The 18,690-nt window shown below is 42.1% G+C and overlaps 1 protein-coding gene across 1 annotated transcript in view; it reads right to left on the reverse strand.

Annotated features, from left to right (window-relative positions):
- Positions 1-17,744, reverse strand: part of PRKCH (protein kinase C eta) — a 219,105-nt gene extending 201,361 nt beyond the window's left edge. Inside the window, exon 1 of the mRNA XM_087448406.1 lies at positions 17,013-17,744. Coding sequence (XP_087304532.1) covers positions 17,013-17,375 — 363 coding nt within the window. The 5' untranslated portion in view covers positions 17,376-17,744. The remainder of the gene's footprint in view (positions 1-17,012) is intronic.
- Between the last annotated feature and the right edge of the window lie 946 nt (positions 17,745-18,690).

Genomic DNA, 18,690 nt, shown 5'->3' on the forward strand with positions numbered 1-18,690 from the left:
CACTAATATTTAAGGAGATTGAGGGATGATGAAAGAGGTACAAAAAGAAACTGAAAAAAACTAAAGATCCCAGAAGGTGCTGGAGAAACACAGAATCAGCAAAGAGTCTCATGGAGGAGGTAGCCAACAAGACAAATAAGAAGTGACACAATTACATGGTCATTCCTGGGGTTTGCCAAAGCACTATCCACACGGTGGTGTAAGCAGAAACCAGCCTGCATCAGGAGGAAGAATGAATGAGGCGGCAATGGCTGAGAAGGGAAAGGGAGACACTGAGCTCCCCCTCAAAAGGGAAGCAAGCAAGGCCAGGAGAGGGCTGGGTGGTTGTTCTGTGGGGGCTGGGGAGGCTGAGTGTTTGAGACATCTGGTTCTGTTTCTAAAGGAAAAGTGTCAGGAGGAAAGGAGAGGATGAAGGTTCCGGAAAGGGAAGGCCTGACCCAGGGAGGACACAGAGGGAACCCAAACCCAGCAAGCAGAGGGCTGGGCCTGCACAGGAAGGTCACCTCATCTCAAGACTGCCTGCAGCAGGACAGCAGGGCTGCAGAAGGGGATATGCCACAGGTGGGGGCGGAAAGTTCACACCTGTCAGCTTCAGGTTTCTTGGAACACTAGTGCAATTGCCTACAGAGAATTATTTGGGTGCTAGGAAACAAGTTCTCCCCAATTATAACTCTGACTCTAACCTGAGCTCTTCCAAATAATAGCCCAAGGAGAAGGCAAGTGGGCTCGAGGAGAGTGGGGAGACTTCATGATTTTTTCTTCCAATTCTCTCAGTCAGTTTCTTTCTTTTAATGTAAGCTTCATTGAAGCAGAACTGTCACTAGGTAATTTGACTTCAAAATATTAATGGAAATAATATTAACAGAAAGACTCTAATATCTTGACAAGAACGATTTTCAGAATCATTATTTTTCCTGTTTTAAAACAAAATTCTACATACACGAGTTCAATAGGACCAAATTACAGCAGGAGTCAACAATGAGAAATTCAGTTCAGAAAGAAAAATGTACACTAGAGTCCTAATGAGGCAACTTGAGGAGTCATTTATTTTGCCAGAATGGGATATTTTAAGAATAATAAGCTTAAATGGCAACTATCACTTCAAGGTCACAGCTAAACCAGATCTAGTTTATACCCCTTGCTGGTGTCCTGTTCTTCCTAAGGGCGGGCTGTCATTAATATATTCCTGACATCTGGTGTGCCAGAAGATGCTTTAAGTAGCTCAGTATTTCCTATTTTGAAAACCATCTCTTATCACCTAAAGGAAAGTTAACATTTTATTTGGGGAACCTGGGATTCAGCTAGTCCTTTGACATACCTTTTACACTTATTTAAATAATCAAGGAAATAAAAATCACACTGGCATATTCATTCTCTCTAAACTACTCCTGAGGCTGCTCTTAAACTCACACACACACAAGCGTTAATGTCTATATCCGAAATATGAATTTTTTTAAGAGAAAATCTTTTAGCAAAAGTAGATGACAGTGTTTGAATCCTGAATCAGACTCAAAACATGAGAACAATGAGGAATTTCTTCATTCTACAAATGTTTCCTGAATCCCCACCACATGCAGGGCACTTTGCCAGGGGCTGCAGGGAGGCTGAGGGTCCCTGGTGCTCACCCAGATGGCAGAAGGACTGGGCTGAAACTAGCAGTCAGCGCCAAAGTGAAGGCAGACACCCACGAGCACATTCTCACTCACCCCAGACGTTTGCCACAGCGGCACCCCAGCAAATCGACACAACCGCAACCCAGGTACAGGACGTGCGAGGCAAGAAGGCGAGGAGGCCCAGCAGGGAGGCTCAAGAACAATATATTCTCTGTGCAGCCAAAGAGCTAACTAAGGCTTCTGACGACCAAAACCAAGGCTGTGCTAAACATCAAGGCCACCGCCATTGGGCCCTACTATGTAGCAAGTGAAAACTTTGTTCTGAAAAATTAAATATACAATTCAGAAAATCTCAAACTTAAAATCAGTTGTAAATGATCTAGCATCCCAAACAAGTATCCAGTCAACAGATAAAACTAGAAGTAATCACCTTCAAAATGAGTCAATTAGGGGATAAAATTTCATATCTTCTGCAAACCAAATCAAAATTGTTGGTGCCCTTGATTTCATCCATAAATCCACAAGTTCAAATGATGCACTTTTGAAACTTTAGTTTTCCTCCTTGAAAGCATGACAATAATTCCCATCCAATGATTAGATATTCAAACTTAAATCAAGGAAATATCTTTTAATGCCAATTGAAAGAGGCTATTTACCATCATTTCCCTTGACTGCAACAATAGAAGTGCTCACTTCAGCTTTTGCCACTACAAGTTAAAGGACTTTTTGAAGTCTTTTGCAACTAAATACTGTAGCTTTACTTCTTTCTGGTTATTCATGCTCAGAACCTTCTATTTGTCCAATATCGAATGAGCAAACCAACAGACTCAATTTCAAGGTTTTCCATAAACTGACTTGGGCCAACATTGTAGCTATAGTAAATCCAGCTTCATTTCCCCATATTCCTTGCAAGATCTTTCAGGGGGGACATAAGTGCAAACCTTACCCCAAATCCCTATGAATCCAGGATAAGGAAACCAGCTCCTCTTCCACCAGTAACCATCTTATTGATTAAATTCCAGAATCTTAAATAAAAAGCAAAAACTATAAGAAGTCTGGACTCAAAAATCCCTTCTAAAATCGTCTAAAATTCTAAAAAATCTAAATTCTAAACTAAATTCTCTAAAATTAAAAACTCTAAAATTCTATGTAAATAAATGTCTGACTGTCTTCAGAGTTAATTTCAGAAAAGGCTAGGCCCATGACTTCATACTTAAGCACTGGGGTAGAGCAGTGATGGTGAGACTGCAGATAACTTTCCTGCAGTGGTATGTGTCATGCGCTGTGCTAGAGGGTTTACATAGTCCTCACTGTATTCTCCTATAACCGTGTGAGGTAGGTACTACGTTATGATGAGAAAGCTGGGCTTGCAGAGGTTAAATGACCTCTGCTAATAAGAGGCAGAACTAATAGTTGAACCCCAATCTGGCTGACACCCAACCACCACACTATGATGCACTGATAATTATGGTAGTTGTCCAATAAATATTCCTCAACGCCTGTATTTGTGTACTATTACTCTGTAATTGTAGGTTCTGCATCCTAATTTATGTGGCTTAGGCAAATGCTAATGTGTCTTTTTACATTAAACACAGACCAAATGGATAATGAAGGGAAGGTCAGAAATATTCTGGAGATCAGGGAGATGTCAAAATAGGCATTATCCAAAATTATTAAAAATAGGCAAAATTATCCAGATTTAATTCACAAAATTATAGTCAATAAAGTAAATAAGCTTTCAATAGTGAGCAAGAATCAACTGTATCTAGTTATTCATAATTTTTGAGGTTTTATTTCCTTTATGATTATTGGCACCATGTCTATCAATTCTCATCCACAAATTTCTAGTTTTGTAAAAAAATAAAAACACTTTGGGGCCCTATCAATTATATCACTGCAGCATAATTATCCTATCCCTCTAAGTATTAAAACTTTCCATTAATACTTATAAACACATCATTCAAAAATTCAAAAATCTGAAATAAACAACAGTGGTCTGTTTCCTTTCTCCATTCTCTCTCTGGAAAATAAGATGCTGGAGGACCAGCGAGTGAGCAGATGTTTCTATGTCATTTGAGGGGCACCAACAAGACTATGCTCCACCCCATCCCAGGAAACTTTTACATCGTCACCCCCACTGTCTAAAATCCAACCTTCTGAATGTCTTTCCTTGGCCAACATGAGTATTTGCAGAAGGCCCTTGTTAAAATATTAATTTTCTCGGGAGATTAAAAGTAACCAAAGCTACCATTTCTTAAGGGCCTATTTTGTGCTGGGCACGTTGAATGTGTTAAATCTAATCTTCACATCCATCGTATGAGGTAGCTAATATTAGCACCATTTTCCAGAGCAGAAAATAGAGATTAAGGGACTTGCTCATCATGGCAGAGCTGGGGTGACACGCCGAACTCGTTAACACCAAGCGTACCCTCCTTCCAATACCTTCTGTCTGTTCCTCCACGTCAAGCTTGTTCCCACCTTCGGGACTTTGCCTTAGCTGTTCCCTCTGCCTGGGATGCTCTCTCTCTAATCTTCACATGGCTGGTTGCTTCCTGTCACTTGGGTCTCAGCCAAAATGTCACTCTCTCTGTGAGTCCCTCTCTGTCCACTCCAGGTAAAGCAATCATCTTGTCACACTCTATCACATCACCCTGTTTTATTTCTCCACTTGGCACCTAACCACCATTTGTTATTTTCATAATCACTTGTTTGCTTGCTTACTCCATGCTAGGGCAGAAGCTCTGTAAGAGCCAAGATTCTGGGTGTTGTGTTCTCTCCCCTATCTGTAACACCTAGAACAGAGTTGGGCACACAGCAGGCACTCAGTAAAGATCTAGGAATGATTGAACCGCCTTCCTGCTGCCTCCACCACACACTGAGGTAGCGTCGGGAATGAATCTTGGACTGAAATCCAGAGAGCTTGAGTCTAGCTTCACCTCTGACTAGCTAGGGGGCTGTGCTCTGGACGACCTCCATTCAGCTCAATTTCTACCATCATCAGGTAGTTTTCCAAGATGTCATCAAGGTGAGCTGGAACTCAAGAGAAGACCAGAAAGTCTTGTTGGGTCAGAGGGACCCAGGCCATAGGAGACCGGGGGTCACAGGGCGAGAGGAGCATACAAGCACCACTGATTTCATCATTTTGTCTTGGACAGACACAGTGATTCACCATAATGCCCAGTACTGATCAAAAGAAGGGTAAATGTTTTAAGTATACAGCTAAATCCTCTCTCTTTTTATAGGGGAAAAGTTTATATTAACAAAAAATACCAAGCCAAGGTCACTCAAACTGTCCTAGTTTTATGGTTTTTTTTTAAAACTTTTCGTCTACTGCAAACCTCAAAGAAACCCTTTCAAAAATAAAGGCTTTTGAAAATACCTAAATAACGCAACCAAATATGTCCTAAAATGGGTCATCATCTAGTATATTTCACCAGGTGCCAGAAGTAAGTGAGAACACATTTTTTAAGCATATCTTTTTCTCTAAAATTTGTATCTCCTCTTTTCTACTAGTTAACTGTCTCCTATAATTAGTTGAAGTAAAAATGTCCTCAAATACAATAGAAAATATTAGAACCATGCCCTGGGAATTAAGAATTAATAAAAGCCTTATTTTTGACACCTTTCAATTGGTGTTTCTTAACCTGAGGCCCTGTGTCCACACTCAGGCTTCGGGGACCACTGATCTGGTGACACTGTTCCCAGCGTATTGTCAGTCTGCACATACGTGCATTTTTCTAGAAACAGAGTCCATAGCTTTCATCATCACTAAAAGGGTCCAGGGCTCAAAAATCATCTCAGAAGCACTGCACCTGCTGAGAGTCCGTTCTCAACTCTTCCATACTATGATGAAACAACAGGAATATAATATATATTAAAGCATTTAAGAGGTCCACAGCCCACAAATTAATAAATGCATTCTGTTTAGGGAATTACGCTAACATATTTCTGACTTTTGTGTACTCTTCCAAAAATAATTTCAGAGTCTAAAACAAATCTGAGTATCAGCAGTACAGTCTCCAGAAGGTACTTCAGAAGGGAGCAGAATTTTCACTGTCCAGTGCAACCATAACTAGGACCACATAACTCCGATGCTGAAAGGGGCCACACAGCTCAGGCTGCCCAGCCCTCTGACATCACAGACAAGAAGACCACAGCCCAATGTGAGGACAGAGGCATGACATTATATTCAAGAGCTCTGAGAGAGATGTAGAAACAGGGCTATATAAGTATAGGGATAAACACAATTTACAATGAAAATGCAGCTTTGTGGTTTCGGCTTAAACACTTGGAGAACAGGAGCTAGGTCTAGAACATGCTCACGCTGGCCCCATATGACTTATTTCATTAATGTAATTATGAGGGGCTCATGTTGGCATGGTTCTATCCCCTGGCAAATTTCCTAATTTTTTTTTACCACAAGCACAAACTAGACATCTTTGGTTACCTCTTAAGCATTTCTCTCCCTGTAAGGTCAAAGGTGTACCAGGGTAAAACTTATGTAAAATCAAAGGAACTTTCCAGAAGACATCACATAATAAAAACATTGCTAGTGAGTCTTCTATTAAGTGGTCTTTCTACTAAAAAGTCCTATGTGCTTTGACAATCACTGCTCTAATTTACTGGTGCCACAGAAACACACTAACATAACAATCTTGATAAATCTCTCCGAATAGTACCACGATTCTCAACAAAAAATTCCCATCTCGTAAAATTCTTCAGTACAGCACTTAAAAACTATGATAGCCAATACCCTTGGGCTCATTCCTCCAACTAATTAAAACGTCTGTCCTGCAAGTCATTTATAGTATTTGTCATCACCTAGGGTGGCTATATAGACTGGTGGCTACAGACACTTTGGGACTACAAAGCATTAATTACCATGCGAGTGAGAATGGCTTCTAGCAAAAGCTCAAACAGTGGGATTCTCGGTCTCTCTCTGACACGAGGTAACAGGGACATAACTTACATCCATCCCATAGAACAAGGAGCCCATTAGTGTAAATCAAGAAATATAACTGCATGGCTTGAAGTGGGGACCTATTGTAATTCCTTAAGGCTGAGTCTAAGCCAAGGAAATAACACCAACATCACTATCAATGCTAAAAGTCATTTAGACATGAGCTAAATCCTCTCTAAGCCTGAGAAATTTAGATTTGGACCAATTTAATTCTTCAAAGTTGCTCACTTTGATAATACATAATTCATTTTGACTGCTTAAAACCAAACCAATTACTCCAAAAGAGAAGAAACTATGTAACGGCCTAACACTTGGAGGCAGATGTTTCAGAGATGGAAGAGTCCTTAGGGATATTCTAGTGCAGCCCCCTCATGATATAAACCCGGGAACTGAGACCCTGATACATAGAGGCTTGCCTGTCACAGCTGATAGGTGGCAAAGCCACTCCTTGAACCCAGCTCTCCTGACTCCCATTATAGCACAGCACTTACATATTGCTGGAAGTTGTATAATGAAATACAAAGGGAGATTTTTTTTTTTTAATGGGGTAGTTAATGCAATACTAATTTGCAGTTAAAGTTAACTCACCATATATTTACTAATAAGCCAGCTTCCTCTAAAATTTTAGGACACAAATACATATATGTAAATAAATATCCATCTAATTTAATGTATTTATAAATTAATACAAATCTAAATATATCTAAATAAGTATATCTACATATACATGTTAAATGTGTGTGTGTGTCTCTCACACATCACACAAGCTAAGGCAACAGTAATGCTTTGGCTGGAGCTTTGGTTCCCAAATTCTGAAAACAAAGGCTTGAGCTATAGTAGGTGTCAAAAACTCAAAAATCTTCCAGGACCAAGCAGGTGATGAGCTGAGAGGGCTGGTTTTATAATAGGGAGTGGTGGGGTCTGTGACAAACTAGAGCACCACAGAACTAAATGCCTTCAGATCCAATGTCAAAAATATCTCTGCCAAATGAATACATCTGCCCAGTGTCCCTGGGCCTAAGAGCTATCAGGCTTTTTGTTGTTGTTGTTGTTCTGAACTAGATGACCCTCCTGATTCAACATCTATGATTCTTTTATGATCTGTACCAAGCTTAGGATATTTGATGGTTCAAACAGGGTGTTACTGTTTTCTGCCTTTGGGAGTCAAATGTTCCTTCAGGTCATCTGTTCACAGGCATCATAACTTAATCCACCCCCCCCCCAACTTTCCAAAGATGGAAATATTTCTACGGGTCAGGAACATTTACCTTTCAAAAGGGCATCTGTGATATCTCTCTTAGAAAGCATTATCAGGTCAGAAGTTCCTTTTCTTCTTTTGAGGAATGATTTTTCACAGTCATTTAACTGAAGCAGGCCTGTGGCTATCTATGCTGGGGCCTTAAAAATCAGCTCTCTGTTTTCCTTCCAGGAAAATGTTCCTGATTTCCTCAAATCAGGTGCTCACCAGCACCTCAGTACTTACTTCTGTTCTACTTTCCTGGTTGTTGGTTTCCCCCTCCAATCTCTCACCCCCTTGGAACCGCAAGGCCTGTGAAGGAAGGGGCCACGTCTGTCTTGTCCACTTGCCTCTCCAGCATAAAGCACAGTGCCCGGCACAGAGGACATGCTCCATGGTGGACGGATGCTCACCCAGGGCTTGGCATTTCATATAGAAATATGAATAGTCTGTTAGAGTAGCTACCCCAGGAGCAGAAAGGATGAATCTTAGTCAGTCACCCACACTATTACACCCTGAACTCTCTCTGACCAATATCACACACTTCCAAGACAGCCCAATCCATTCACAGTCCATTCGTTCACGATGCAGGGGAGGGTGGACAACAGCAATCTCAGGATGCTGAGGGCACACTAATGAGGACCAAACCCAGACTTAGCATGTCAGGGAAAGTGTTCTGGGTGAGTGATGTCTACAATGAGACCTGAAGCACAAGTAGGAATTAGCAAGGTAGCCCTTGAGGAATTAAAAGATGCTCATTGTGGCGGGGGCACACAGTGTGGGTTGGGGAGAGGTGAGCAATAGGCCCAAGAGAAAATCAGGGATCAGACCGTGGAGAACATTCTATACCATTTTAAACAGTTATGATTTAGCAAAGAGCAAGGAGGAACCACCGAATGGTTTTAAGCAAAGGAATGACTGTCAGCTTGGCAATTGAGAAAGGTCATTTTGGATACAGCAATGATGAGAGTGGAAAAGAGTGGTCAGGCACTGAGTTTCCACTCAGGCCTCAGTTTTATCATATTCTAACAAAAGAGAGCTAAGCAGTCAACACAAAAGGAGAACCTGATCTAGTCAATTGTTTTATAAAGTAGAAAAGAGACTACAGAAAATCCAAGGCATCTCTCTTATTCTAAGTAAATGCTACCCATCTCATAAAAACGCACTGTACTTTTACTACCACAACTAGTCACCATTCTGAACACTTGCTAGATACTAAAACTGTACCAAGAGTTGCATAAGATAAAATGATTCATACTCTGCCCGCCAACATCATTAGCTCTCCAAGGTCGAAGTGTAACCTTTAAATGCTTATTTCTTGCTTGTGCCCCAAATTTAACATGCTGGGCTCACAAATTAATAGTGAACGAAGTTACAATGTATTAACAAGTTTAAAAAACCAGTCTTTTAAAATGAAGCAAAAGCAAGGAATTTTCCATACGCAGTTTTCAATCTATTACTGTATTCAAAGCGCAGAAAAATCAGGCCGGGTCTTTCAAACATATATTGCTATGTCATTAATTGATTTAAACGAGGGACACTGTAACAAATGTAGTAATGGTCACTCCCCAAGTATTTTCATTTATTTTAGAAAGATGAATAAAATGTTTAAGGAAAGATGTTCCCAAAGTACTTATACTTTACTTGCCCCCGAATCACATAATAAAATCATTCTTTCAACAAATATTTAATGCCAACCACATACTGGAGCCAGCCCAAGTGGTCTAGTGGTTAAATTCAGTGCTCTCACTGCCGTGGCCGAGGTTCGTTTCCCGGTCAGGGAACCACACCACCCATCTGTCTATTGTCATACTGTGGCAGCTGCGTGTTGCTGTGATGCTGAAAGCTATGCCACCAGTATTTCAAATACCAGCAGCGTCATCCATGGTGGACAGGTTTCAGCAGAGCTTCCAGACTAAGAAAGACCAGGAAGAAGGACCTGGCCACCCACTTCCGAAAAAAATTGGCCATGAAAACCCTATGAAGAGCAGCAGAGCATTGCCAGATGTAGCACCAGAAAGTGAGAGGATGGCACGAAAGGACCGAGCAGGGTTCCACTCTGCTGTACACAGCGTCTTTAGGAGTCAGAATCCATTCAACGGCACTAACAACAACAAACCCCTACTGGACACTGCTCAAGGTGGTGAGTTTAGATCAATGAATAAGTGAGGTGGGGTCCCTGCTCTCACTAAAGGAGGAAGGTACAATAAGCAGATAGATTAACAAAACAATCTCAGAGAGTAATGAGTGCAAAGAAGGGTGACAAGATAATAACGTGGTCAGGAAAATGCTCTGAGGGGGAAACATCTGAGCCACAACCTGGATGATGAGTAGCCCCCAGCCCCACTGCTGCACCCTTCTTACAATGAAACTTACAACACGATGTATCCCAGACACTGGAAAAAAATACTCCCTAAAGATGCTAAAATATGTTTTTCCCCTGAACACTGTGAGTTAATCAGTCAGTGTTAGACACTTCTCACCAGTTAGCTCAGAAAAAAAAAAAAAAAAAAACCAGTGAGAATAAATAAGCGTACAAAAGATACAAAAGAGAATGAACCACTAGATAATGAATCTGGAAGAATGTTAATGCTATAACTTCATGCACCTGGATCCAGGAATCAAGGGAAAAGATAATCAACGATTGCCCAGTGGTAACTTGGCTGCTTCACCTGACAGGACTACCAAACAGGTACCTCACTGAGAAGCTGAGAGACAGCAGCCCTCCAGGGCTTCAGGGAACAGAATGTCTTCAGGAGGGTTGAACCAGGAAAACAGCCTGGGATCCCGCCAAGCAGGTCCTTCCTTCCTGAGGGGACGCCAAGGTCTTTCCATGACGCAGCCTCCAGCTCCTCCTGCCTCCCCTCCTGTCTCCATGCTCTGCATTAAGTATTAGATGCCAGTCCCCATTTGGAAAGTCAGCAAATAAAGAGCAAATACGTGAAACAAGGAAATAAGGTTTTAATTTAGACAAACCTTCGGTTTTCAGAAGTCCAAGAAATTATGCAAAATAAGTTCTAGGAGAAATAGAAAAAACTGACAAGTGATAATTTAGAAAATGAGACTGTGTCCAAAAATCAGAAACTATATTTAATGAATTTGGGGTTTTTTTTATGCTTTATATTTTCTGCACTCAAGAGGCAAAGTCATTTTCAAGAGCCAGCCTTGGCTCAAATCTAATTCAGTCATTTACTGACTTAACATCTTCTTTGGTAAAATAGGGACAATAAATCCTCATTGTTTTTTTCCTACAGCTTTATTGAGGTATAATTGTCATACAAAAACATGCACATATTTAAAATGAGGAGCTTGGACATAAGTATATAACCGTGAAACCTCACCACAATCAAAATAATGAATGGATTCATCTCCCTTAAAAGTTTCTTTGTGCCTCCTTTGTAATCCAGCTCTCCCTCACCTCCAACCCCTATTCCCAAGCAACCACTGATCTGCTTCCTGTCACTACAAACTAGTTTCCATTTTCTAGAATTTTGCCTAAATGGAATCATACAGTATGTATTCTTATTTGTCTGGCTTCTTTTACTTAGTATAAATTATCTTGAGATTCATCCATATTGTTGCTTGTATCAAGAGTTCATCACTTTTTATTGCTGAGTAGCATTCCACTGTGTGGATACACAGTTTGTTTCACCATTCACCTGTTGACCGACATTTGAGTTGTTTCCAGTTTGGGAGCTATTACAAATAAAGTGGCTATAAACATTCATGTACAAGTCTTTGTATAAAAGTTTTCATTTCTTTTGGTAAATACTTAAGAGTAGCTAGGTCATGTGGTAGGTATATGTTTAACACTAAGAAACTGCCAAACTGTTTTCCAATATGACTGTAGGATTTTATATTCCTCACAGTAGTATATGAGAGTTCCAGTTGCTCCACTTCCCCACCAACACTTGGTATGGTCAGTCTTTTTAATTTTAGCCTTTCCAGTGGATTTTGGGTTTAATTTGCACTTCCTTGATAACTAATGATTTTGAGCATTTTTTAATTTGCTATTTTCCATGAAGGTGCCTATTCAAATCTTTGTCTCATTTTTAAATGGACTATTATTCTCATTAAGTTGTAAGAGTTCTTTTATATACTTGCATTACAAGTCCTTTGTATGATTTAGATGTTGTAAATATTTTCTCCCAGTCTGTGGCCGTGTTTTCATTTTCTTAAGTGTCTTTTGAAAAGTAATAGTTCTTAATTTTGATAAGGTCTGATTTGATTTTTTTTTAATAATTGGTGCTTTTTATGTCCTATCTAAAAAATATTTGCTGAACCCAAGGTCACTAAGATTTTCTCCTATTTTTTTAATAGAAGTTTTAACAGTTAAACTCTTACATTTAGGTCTATGATCCATTTTGAGTTAATTTTTGTGTATGGTGTGAGGTAAGGGTCAATGCTCATATTTCTGCATTTGGCTATCCAATTGTTCAAGCAACACTTGTTGAAAAGATTATTATTTCCTCATTGAATTGCCTTGGCATCTTTGTCAAAAAAAAAAAAAAAATCAACTGATCATATATGTGTGGATCTATTTCTAGACTCTCTTCTATTCCACTGACCTATATGACTCTCTTTACTCCAATACTACGTTATCTTGATTATGGTAGTGTTACAGTAAGTCTTGAAATCAGATAGTATAAGTCCCCCAACTTATTCTTTTTCAAAATTATTCTTAGACAAGTCTAGGTCCTTCTCATGTCTTAGATTCAGTCTGTCAATTTCTATAACAAAGCTTGTTAAGATTTTGACTAGGACTGCATTAAATCTATTGCACTAAATCTACTGAACAATTTGGAAAGAGTTGAGGTCTTAACAATATTGAATCTTTCATGAACCCATTCATGAACACAGCATCTCTCTCCCTTTATTTAGATCTTTAATTTATTTCAGCAATGTTTTGTCATTTTCAGTGAATAGATCTTACATATCTTTTATCAAATTTATTCCATTTCATATTTTTGATGCTCTTATAAGTGGTATTTTTCTATTTCAGTTTTCAATTGTCCACTGATAGTATATAGAAATACAATTGATTTTTGCATATTGGTTTGGATCTGCAACCTAGCTAAACTCACTTATTAGTTCTAGTAGCCCTTTGTAGATGTCTTAGAATGTTCTAGAATCATTTGTCTGCAAATACAGACAGTTTTACTTGTAATCTGTATGTATTTTATTTTTTTAAATTGCCCTTTGCACTGACTGGGACTTCCAATACACTGTTGGACAGAAGTGGTAAGAGTAGACACCCGTGCCACTCCTGATCTTAGAGGAATATCATTCATCCTTTCATCATTAAAATGCTACCTGTTTTTCACAGATGTCCTTCATCAGGTTGAAGAAGTTCCCTTCTATTACTAATCTGTTAAGTTTTTGTCATGAATAGATATTGAATTTTGTCAAATACTTTTTTTATACCTATTGAGATGATCATATGGATCTCCTTTCTTATTCTGTTAATATGAAGAATTGCACTAATTGATTTTTAAATGTTTAATCAACCTTGCGGTCCTGGCTAAACACCATTTGGTCCAGATGTACTATCTATTTGCTATCTTGTTAGATTTGATTTACTAAAACTTAAGAACTTTTATATCTATGTTCATGAAGGGAATTGGTCTGTAGTTTTATTTTTCAGTAACATTTTCATCAGGTTTTAGTATAAAGGTAATGCTGGCCTCATAGAATGAGTCGGGATCCTTCCATTTTTTCTGAAATAGTTTGTGTATAGTTGGCAATACAGTCGGCCCTCGGTATCCGCATCTGCGGATTCAATCAACCACAGATAGAAAAGCCTACCATGGCTGCATCTGTACTGAACATGTACAGACTTTTTCCTTGTCATTATTCCCTAAACAATACAGTGTAACAACTATTTACATAGAATTTACACTGTATTAGGTATTATAAGTAATCTAGAGATAATTTAAAGTATACAGGAGGATGTGGATAGGCTATATGCAAATACCACATCATTTTATATAAGCATCCATGGATTTTGGTATCCACAGGTGTCCTGGAACCAATCCCCCAGGGATAATGAGGGACTACTGTATTTCTTCCTTAAATGTATGATAGAAATCACCAGCAAAGCCATCTGGGACCTTGAGTTTGCATTGTGAAAGGTTTTTGACAGCTATTCAAGTTATTTGAGTGAGTTTTGGTAGTTTGCATCTTTCAAGGAATTTGTTCCTTTCATTAAAATTGTGGAATTTACTGGCATAAAATTATTCATAATATTCTCTTATTACTTTGTAATGTCTGTAGGATCTACAGTGATGTTCTCCCATTCCTAATATTGATAATTTGTGTCTTCTTTTCTTTTTTCTTGATCGTTCTGCCTTGAGGTTTATCAATTTTTTTCAAAGAACCAGCTTTTTCTTCCATTGATTTTTCTCTATTGTTTCTGTTTTCTACTTCACTGACTTCAGTTATTTTTACAATTTCCTTTTTTCTGTTTACTTTGGGTTCAATCTGCTCTTCTTTTCTAGTTCCAGATGTAAACCTAGGTCTTTGAGATCTTTTCTAATTTAAATGTTTAACACCGTGAATTTCCTTTTAAGAACTTCTTTAGCTGTATCCCACCACTTCCTTGGGTTTTACATAGATTAAATAAAATAACAGTTAGTCAGGAAAGAAATATTCGATTGCCTAATCCATGCGTTGCACATGGTACTAGGAATACAGTGCATAAAATAGACCTGACCCTTCCTCTCACAGGCTTAGAAGGTAATATCAACAAAATCAGTACAAAATCAATGTTAACGATTATCTTCTTGATACTTAGAAAGTACGTTAAGCCAGAAAGCATAACAACCTTTTTGTTTTATTCTAATGATAACAGTATCTTCTGTTTTTGTCTCTTCTCATGATCTAGCAAAAACTAAGTCGCTAGGTTTGTTCAAGTTCAGCAATGTGTAATTCCAATTGCAACACACAAATTTATTGCGGCGTAAATTCAGTTACTCTACTTGTAACTGTCTGAATAAACTACACATTTCAATTTCATATACTAAAGGTAAATATTTCTGTAATTCTAAACTTCAAAACTACCTTTAGATCTATAAAGAATCTTTCCCAATACAAGCATTCCATATATTTCCAAATATTTTCTTAAGATTTTTCTTAAAAATTAAGAAAGGGAACACTCTACCCATTCTATCTATCCTATACGCACAGTCTCAAAACACCCAAAGCTTTTTTAAAAAATCTCTGCCTCCCTAACTGAATATAAATGCGTGACACATCACTGGTTTCAAGATCATTTAAATGTTGATCTATTCTACGAAACACTCACGTTTTCCAAAACACCAACAGTGGGTTATATTAAACATCTAAGTACAATTACTTCAGACAATTACAGATACAGAAATTTAATTTACATTCAAGGCTTTGTTCATCCAGTGGGACAGTAAGCAGCTCTACACCCCCACCTTCTCAGGGAACCTGGATCTTCCCACACTTATGCTTCTTCCAGACCTCATCTCCTGGTCTTCACTTAGGCCACAGGTTCTCAACCCTGACTGCACATTGGAATCACTCGGGGAGCCTAAAAGTACTGATGCTGGGGTCCCACAGCCACAGATTCTTATCTAGAGTATTTAAAAGTAGGGATTTTTTAAAGCTCCCCATGTGATTCAAGTGTGCAGACTACGGGTAAGAAAAAGCCCGCTAGGCTCCCTCTCCGAAGATATGCTTCTAATAGCCGCCGGCGGGTCTGCACCACCATCATTCAGAACCTAGTTTCTCTAGAGTTTTGCCCAACCTAACTCCTATTCAGATACGAATTCAATAATCTATTTGGATTCCTGCACTCACCTCTATTTCCTATCCAGAAATTCACAGGATAAAAATGTAAGTCTTTAACTTTATTTTAGCCATTCCTCTTCAGTCCACCTCTAAATTTCATAAAACAAGTTTGGCTGAAGGAAAATTAACTCAATATAATTTGATGATACAGTTAAACAGTCATTATAGGTTTTCTTTACTTCTATTTAAAAGAAAGGGATAGGTCCACAAGCCATCTGTAATTTTAGAGAATATAGGGTAAAATTATCCATTCCTCAAAGTATAAAATAAATATCTAAATGTCTTCATTATTATCCATCTGATTCCACCACTTGTTAATTTCAAACAGGTTTTCAATACTGTTCACACTCTGAGTTCAAAATTGATATTCTCCAGAACTTAAACCATTAAACTCTTGAGTCTTCAAACAGCTTACTCGATTTTGCCAAACCAGACCACTTCATTATAATTATCATTCCATCTTATAAATGTGGGAAGGATAACACTGCATCACAAAGACAACATGAGGATCGAGAAGCAAAAGCATTTTAGCACTGTGTAGCGTGCTCTAGAAATTTTAATTTATTTACAACAGAAATTTTGCCTCATGGGAACTAGGCGAAAAGCAGAGGCAAGTGGGAAACTGCGGGTAACTACTTGTTACAGAGACACCAGCAGGTGAGGCGGGGAGCAAGGGGGGAAGGAGGGAGTTCACAAACTACCGAGGAGCTCTCGCAGCTCAGAGCTAGAGCAGCAGAAACGCACACTGCAGGACTCACACCTCTCAGGCTGAGAGTGAACTGCTGACGTTACTTGCAAACACATGTAAACCTCATCTCCTTGGAAAACTGCTAAACAATAAAACTTTGCCAACGTGCAGACCCAGGCACTGCGATCCCTGCCAGTGTAGGTTATGTACCTCTGGGACGTAATGGATCTGCATGCCGAAACACGTGTGCACGTCTGAGCAGCTGAACCAACACGTATCCATAAACATTATGAATAATACTTGCGAGAATGTATGGCTTTCTCCTAAGAAAAGCTTGACCTTCCTTGCCTTTCCTGCGTGTTACACGCCTGCCGAGAGTTTGGGCGCCTTACCCAAAGTCGGCAAAGGGGGTTGACCGCCCCCACTCCAACTTCCCGTTAGCCCAAGCTGCCACCCCGAAAGAGGACCGTGTCCAGGCAGGCTTCCTGGAGACACACCTGCGCCCTCACACACCCACCGCGGTCGCGTCACCAGTGCCGCGGCCACCTGGGCGAGGACCAAAGTCTGGAGGGAATTTCCTCCGCCGCGGAGCTCGGAAGGACGATGGGAAAGCGGGTCTCGGGCGAGTTTTGAAAAATGGGGGGGGGGGGGGGGGACAGGGTCAAGTGGACACAACCGGGAGGGGTCACAGCTACTTACCCAGCCCTCGAACGTGTCCGAGGTGCCGGCCGTGCGCAGCAACTCCTGGAATTGCAGGGTGCAGTTCGCCACGAAGTGGTCGTAGCCCAGGGGCGTCTCGTGGAAGACGGCCAGCTCGAGGTGGCCACCGTCGGTGACGTTGGCGCAGAACTCCTCATTGTACGTGGGTTTGTTGGTCTTCTGCTTGGTGCTGGTCTGGCCCACGCGCACCTGGTCCACGCTCACAGTCAGGTAGGGGTCCAGCAGATGGTAGCCCTTCTTGAAGAGCGAGTGGCGCAGGGACCAGCGGGTGGGCTGCAGCCCCACGGCCTCGCCGATGCGGACCCTCAAGTAGCCAGTGAATTTCATGGTGCCGGACGACATGCCGGCGCCTGTGCCCCGGCCCCGGGGGGCCGCGCTGCCTCGCAGCGGGAGAGCCTGGAGCCCCTGCTCAGGCCAGCCCTCGCGGCAGTCGCAGGACTGGAGGCAGCTCCTGGGAAAAGCAGCGCCCCAGACCCCCTCGACCGGCCATTCTGCCTCCTCCGCGGGACCTTCCCCTCCCCTCCTTCCCTCCCTGCCTCCCTTCCTCGCGAGGTGGAAAGGAGGGGAGCCCGGCGCCGAGCCCTCAGCGGGCCGGGGTAGCCCGACCGTCCCTGTCGAGCGCGCGGCACTCCCCGGGGGCTCGCCCGGGACTCGCCCCTTCTCCAGGGCCGGGAAGCTCCTGTCGCCGGAGAGCCGGAGCGACCCGTCCGGTTAGCTCCAGCCCCGAGCGTCTCTTGCCCCCGCCTCCTCCTGCTTCTCGTCCTGCCCCCGCCTCCGCGGGCTCACGCTCTCCCCCACTCGGCGAGCTTCAAACCAGGAAGCAGCCGCCGCCGCATCCCGGGCAGGAGCCTCGCGCCGCCCGGCTCTGAGCGCACAGGAACCCTGCGCCGGCTCCCGCGCCTTTCGAAGCCCGGGGGCGTGGCGCGCAGCGGGGCCGGGCCCTGCGGGCGGTCAGTGGCCGGGCGCGCGCCGCCGGGGAGCCCCACGCCGGCCGGCTGGCCGCGCTCTGAGCGCGCTCCCTGCTGCGCGGGGTCTGGAGGTGCGGGGCGGGCTAGAGGCCACCAGGGTGCAGGCCACAAAGGGAAGGGCTCGTGGCCTAGCTCAAGCAGACACCTGAGGCGTGGGAGACAGGCCCGGGGAGGGCTGGAAGGCGGGGAGGAGGATGAGGAGCAGGGAATCCGCGCGGCCGGCCGGAGTGCCCGCGCCCTCTCTCCCACCCTAGGAGGTGGGCTGGAGACCCTGACTGGCCATCTGGGAGAGGCCCTGGCCGGAGGCGGCCACACGGCGGGGAGGTTCCTTTTCCTAATCTTTATAGGGGTGGCTCATCCCGGGTTCAACTCGGGCTCATCCTGTTTGTGCGCCTTTCCTGCAGAGAGTAATTACACGTTGTTGTATTGTTTTGTGTGTGTGTGTGTGTGTGCTTAATAGAGCAGTAGTAATGATGGAAATCCTGTCCGCCTCCTTCCTCGGAGAGGTGTGTCTTGTTGCACAAAGAGCAGGAAAGGTCGGTTCTGAAGACAGACATGGTGGAGATGTAATAAGTCTGTTCCTCTGCGGAGTGGTTCCTGGTCCACTCAGCCCTGCCTGGCAAGGGCAGGAGATGCTCACACGCGCGCTGTCCCTGACACATGTGCGCAGAAGAAATCGCCTCTTCTAG

Source organism: Ceratotherium simum, chromosome 24, assembly GCF_057802395.1.
Source record: "Ceratotherium simum simum isolate JZ-2026a chromosome 24, ASM5780239v1, whole genome shotgun sequence".
Taxonomy (NCBI): domain Eukaryota; kingdom Metazoa; phylum Chordata; class Mammalia; order Perissodactyla; family Rhinocerotidae; genus Ceratotherium; species Ceratotherium simum.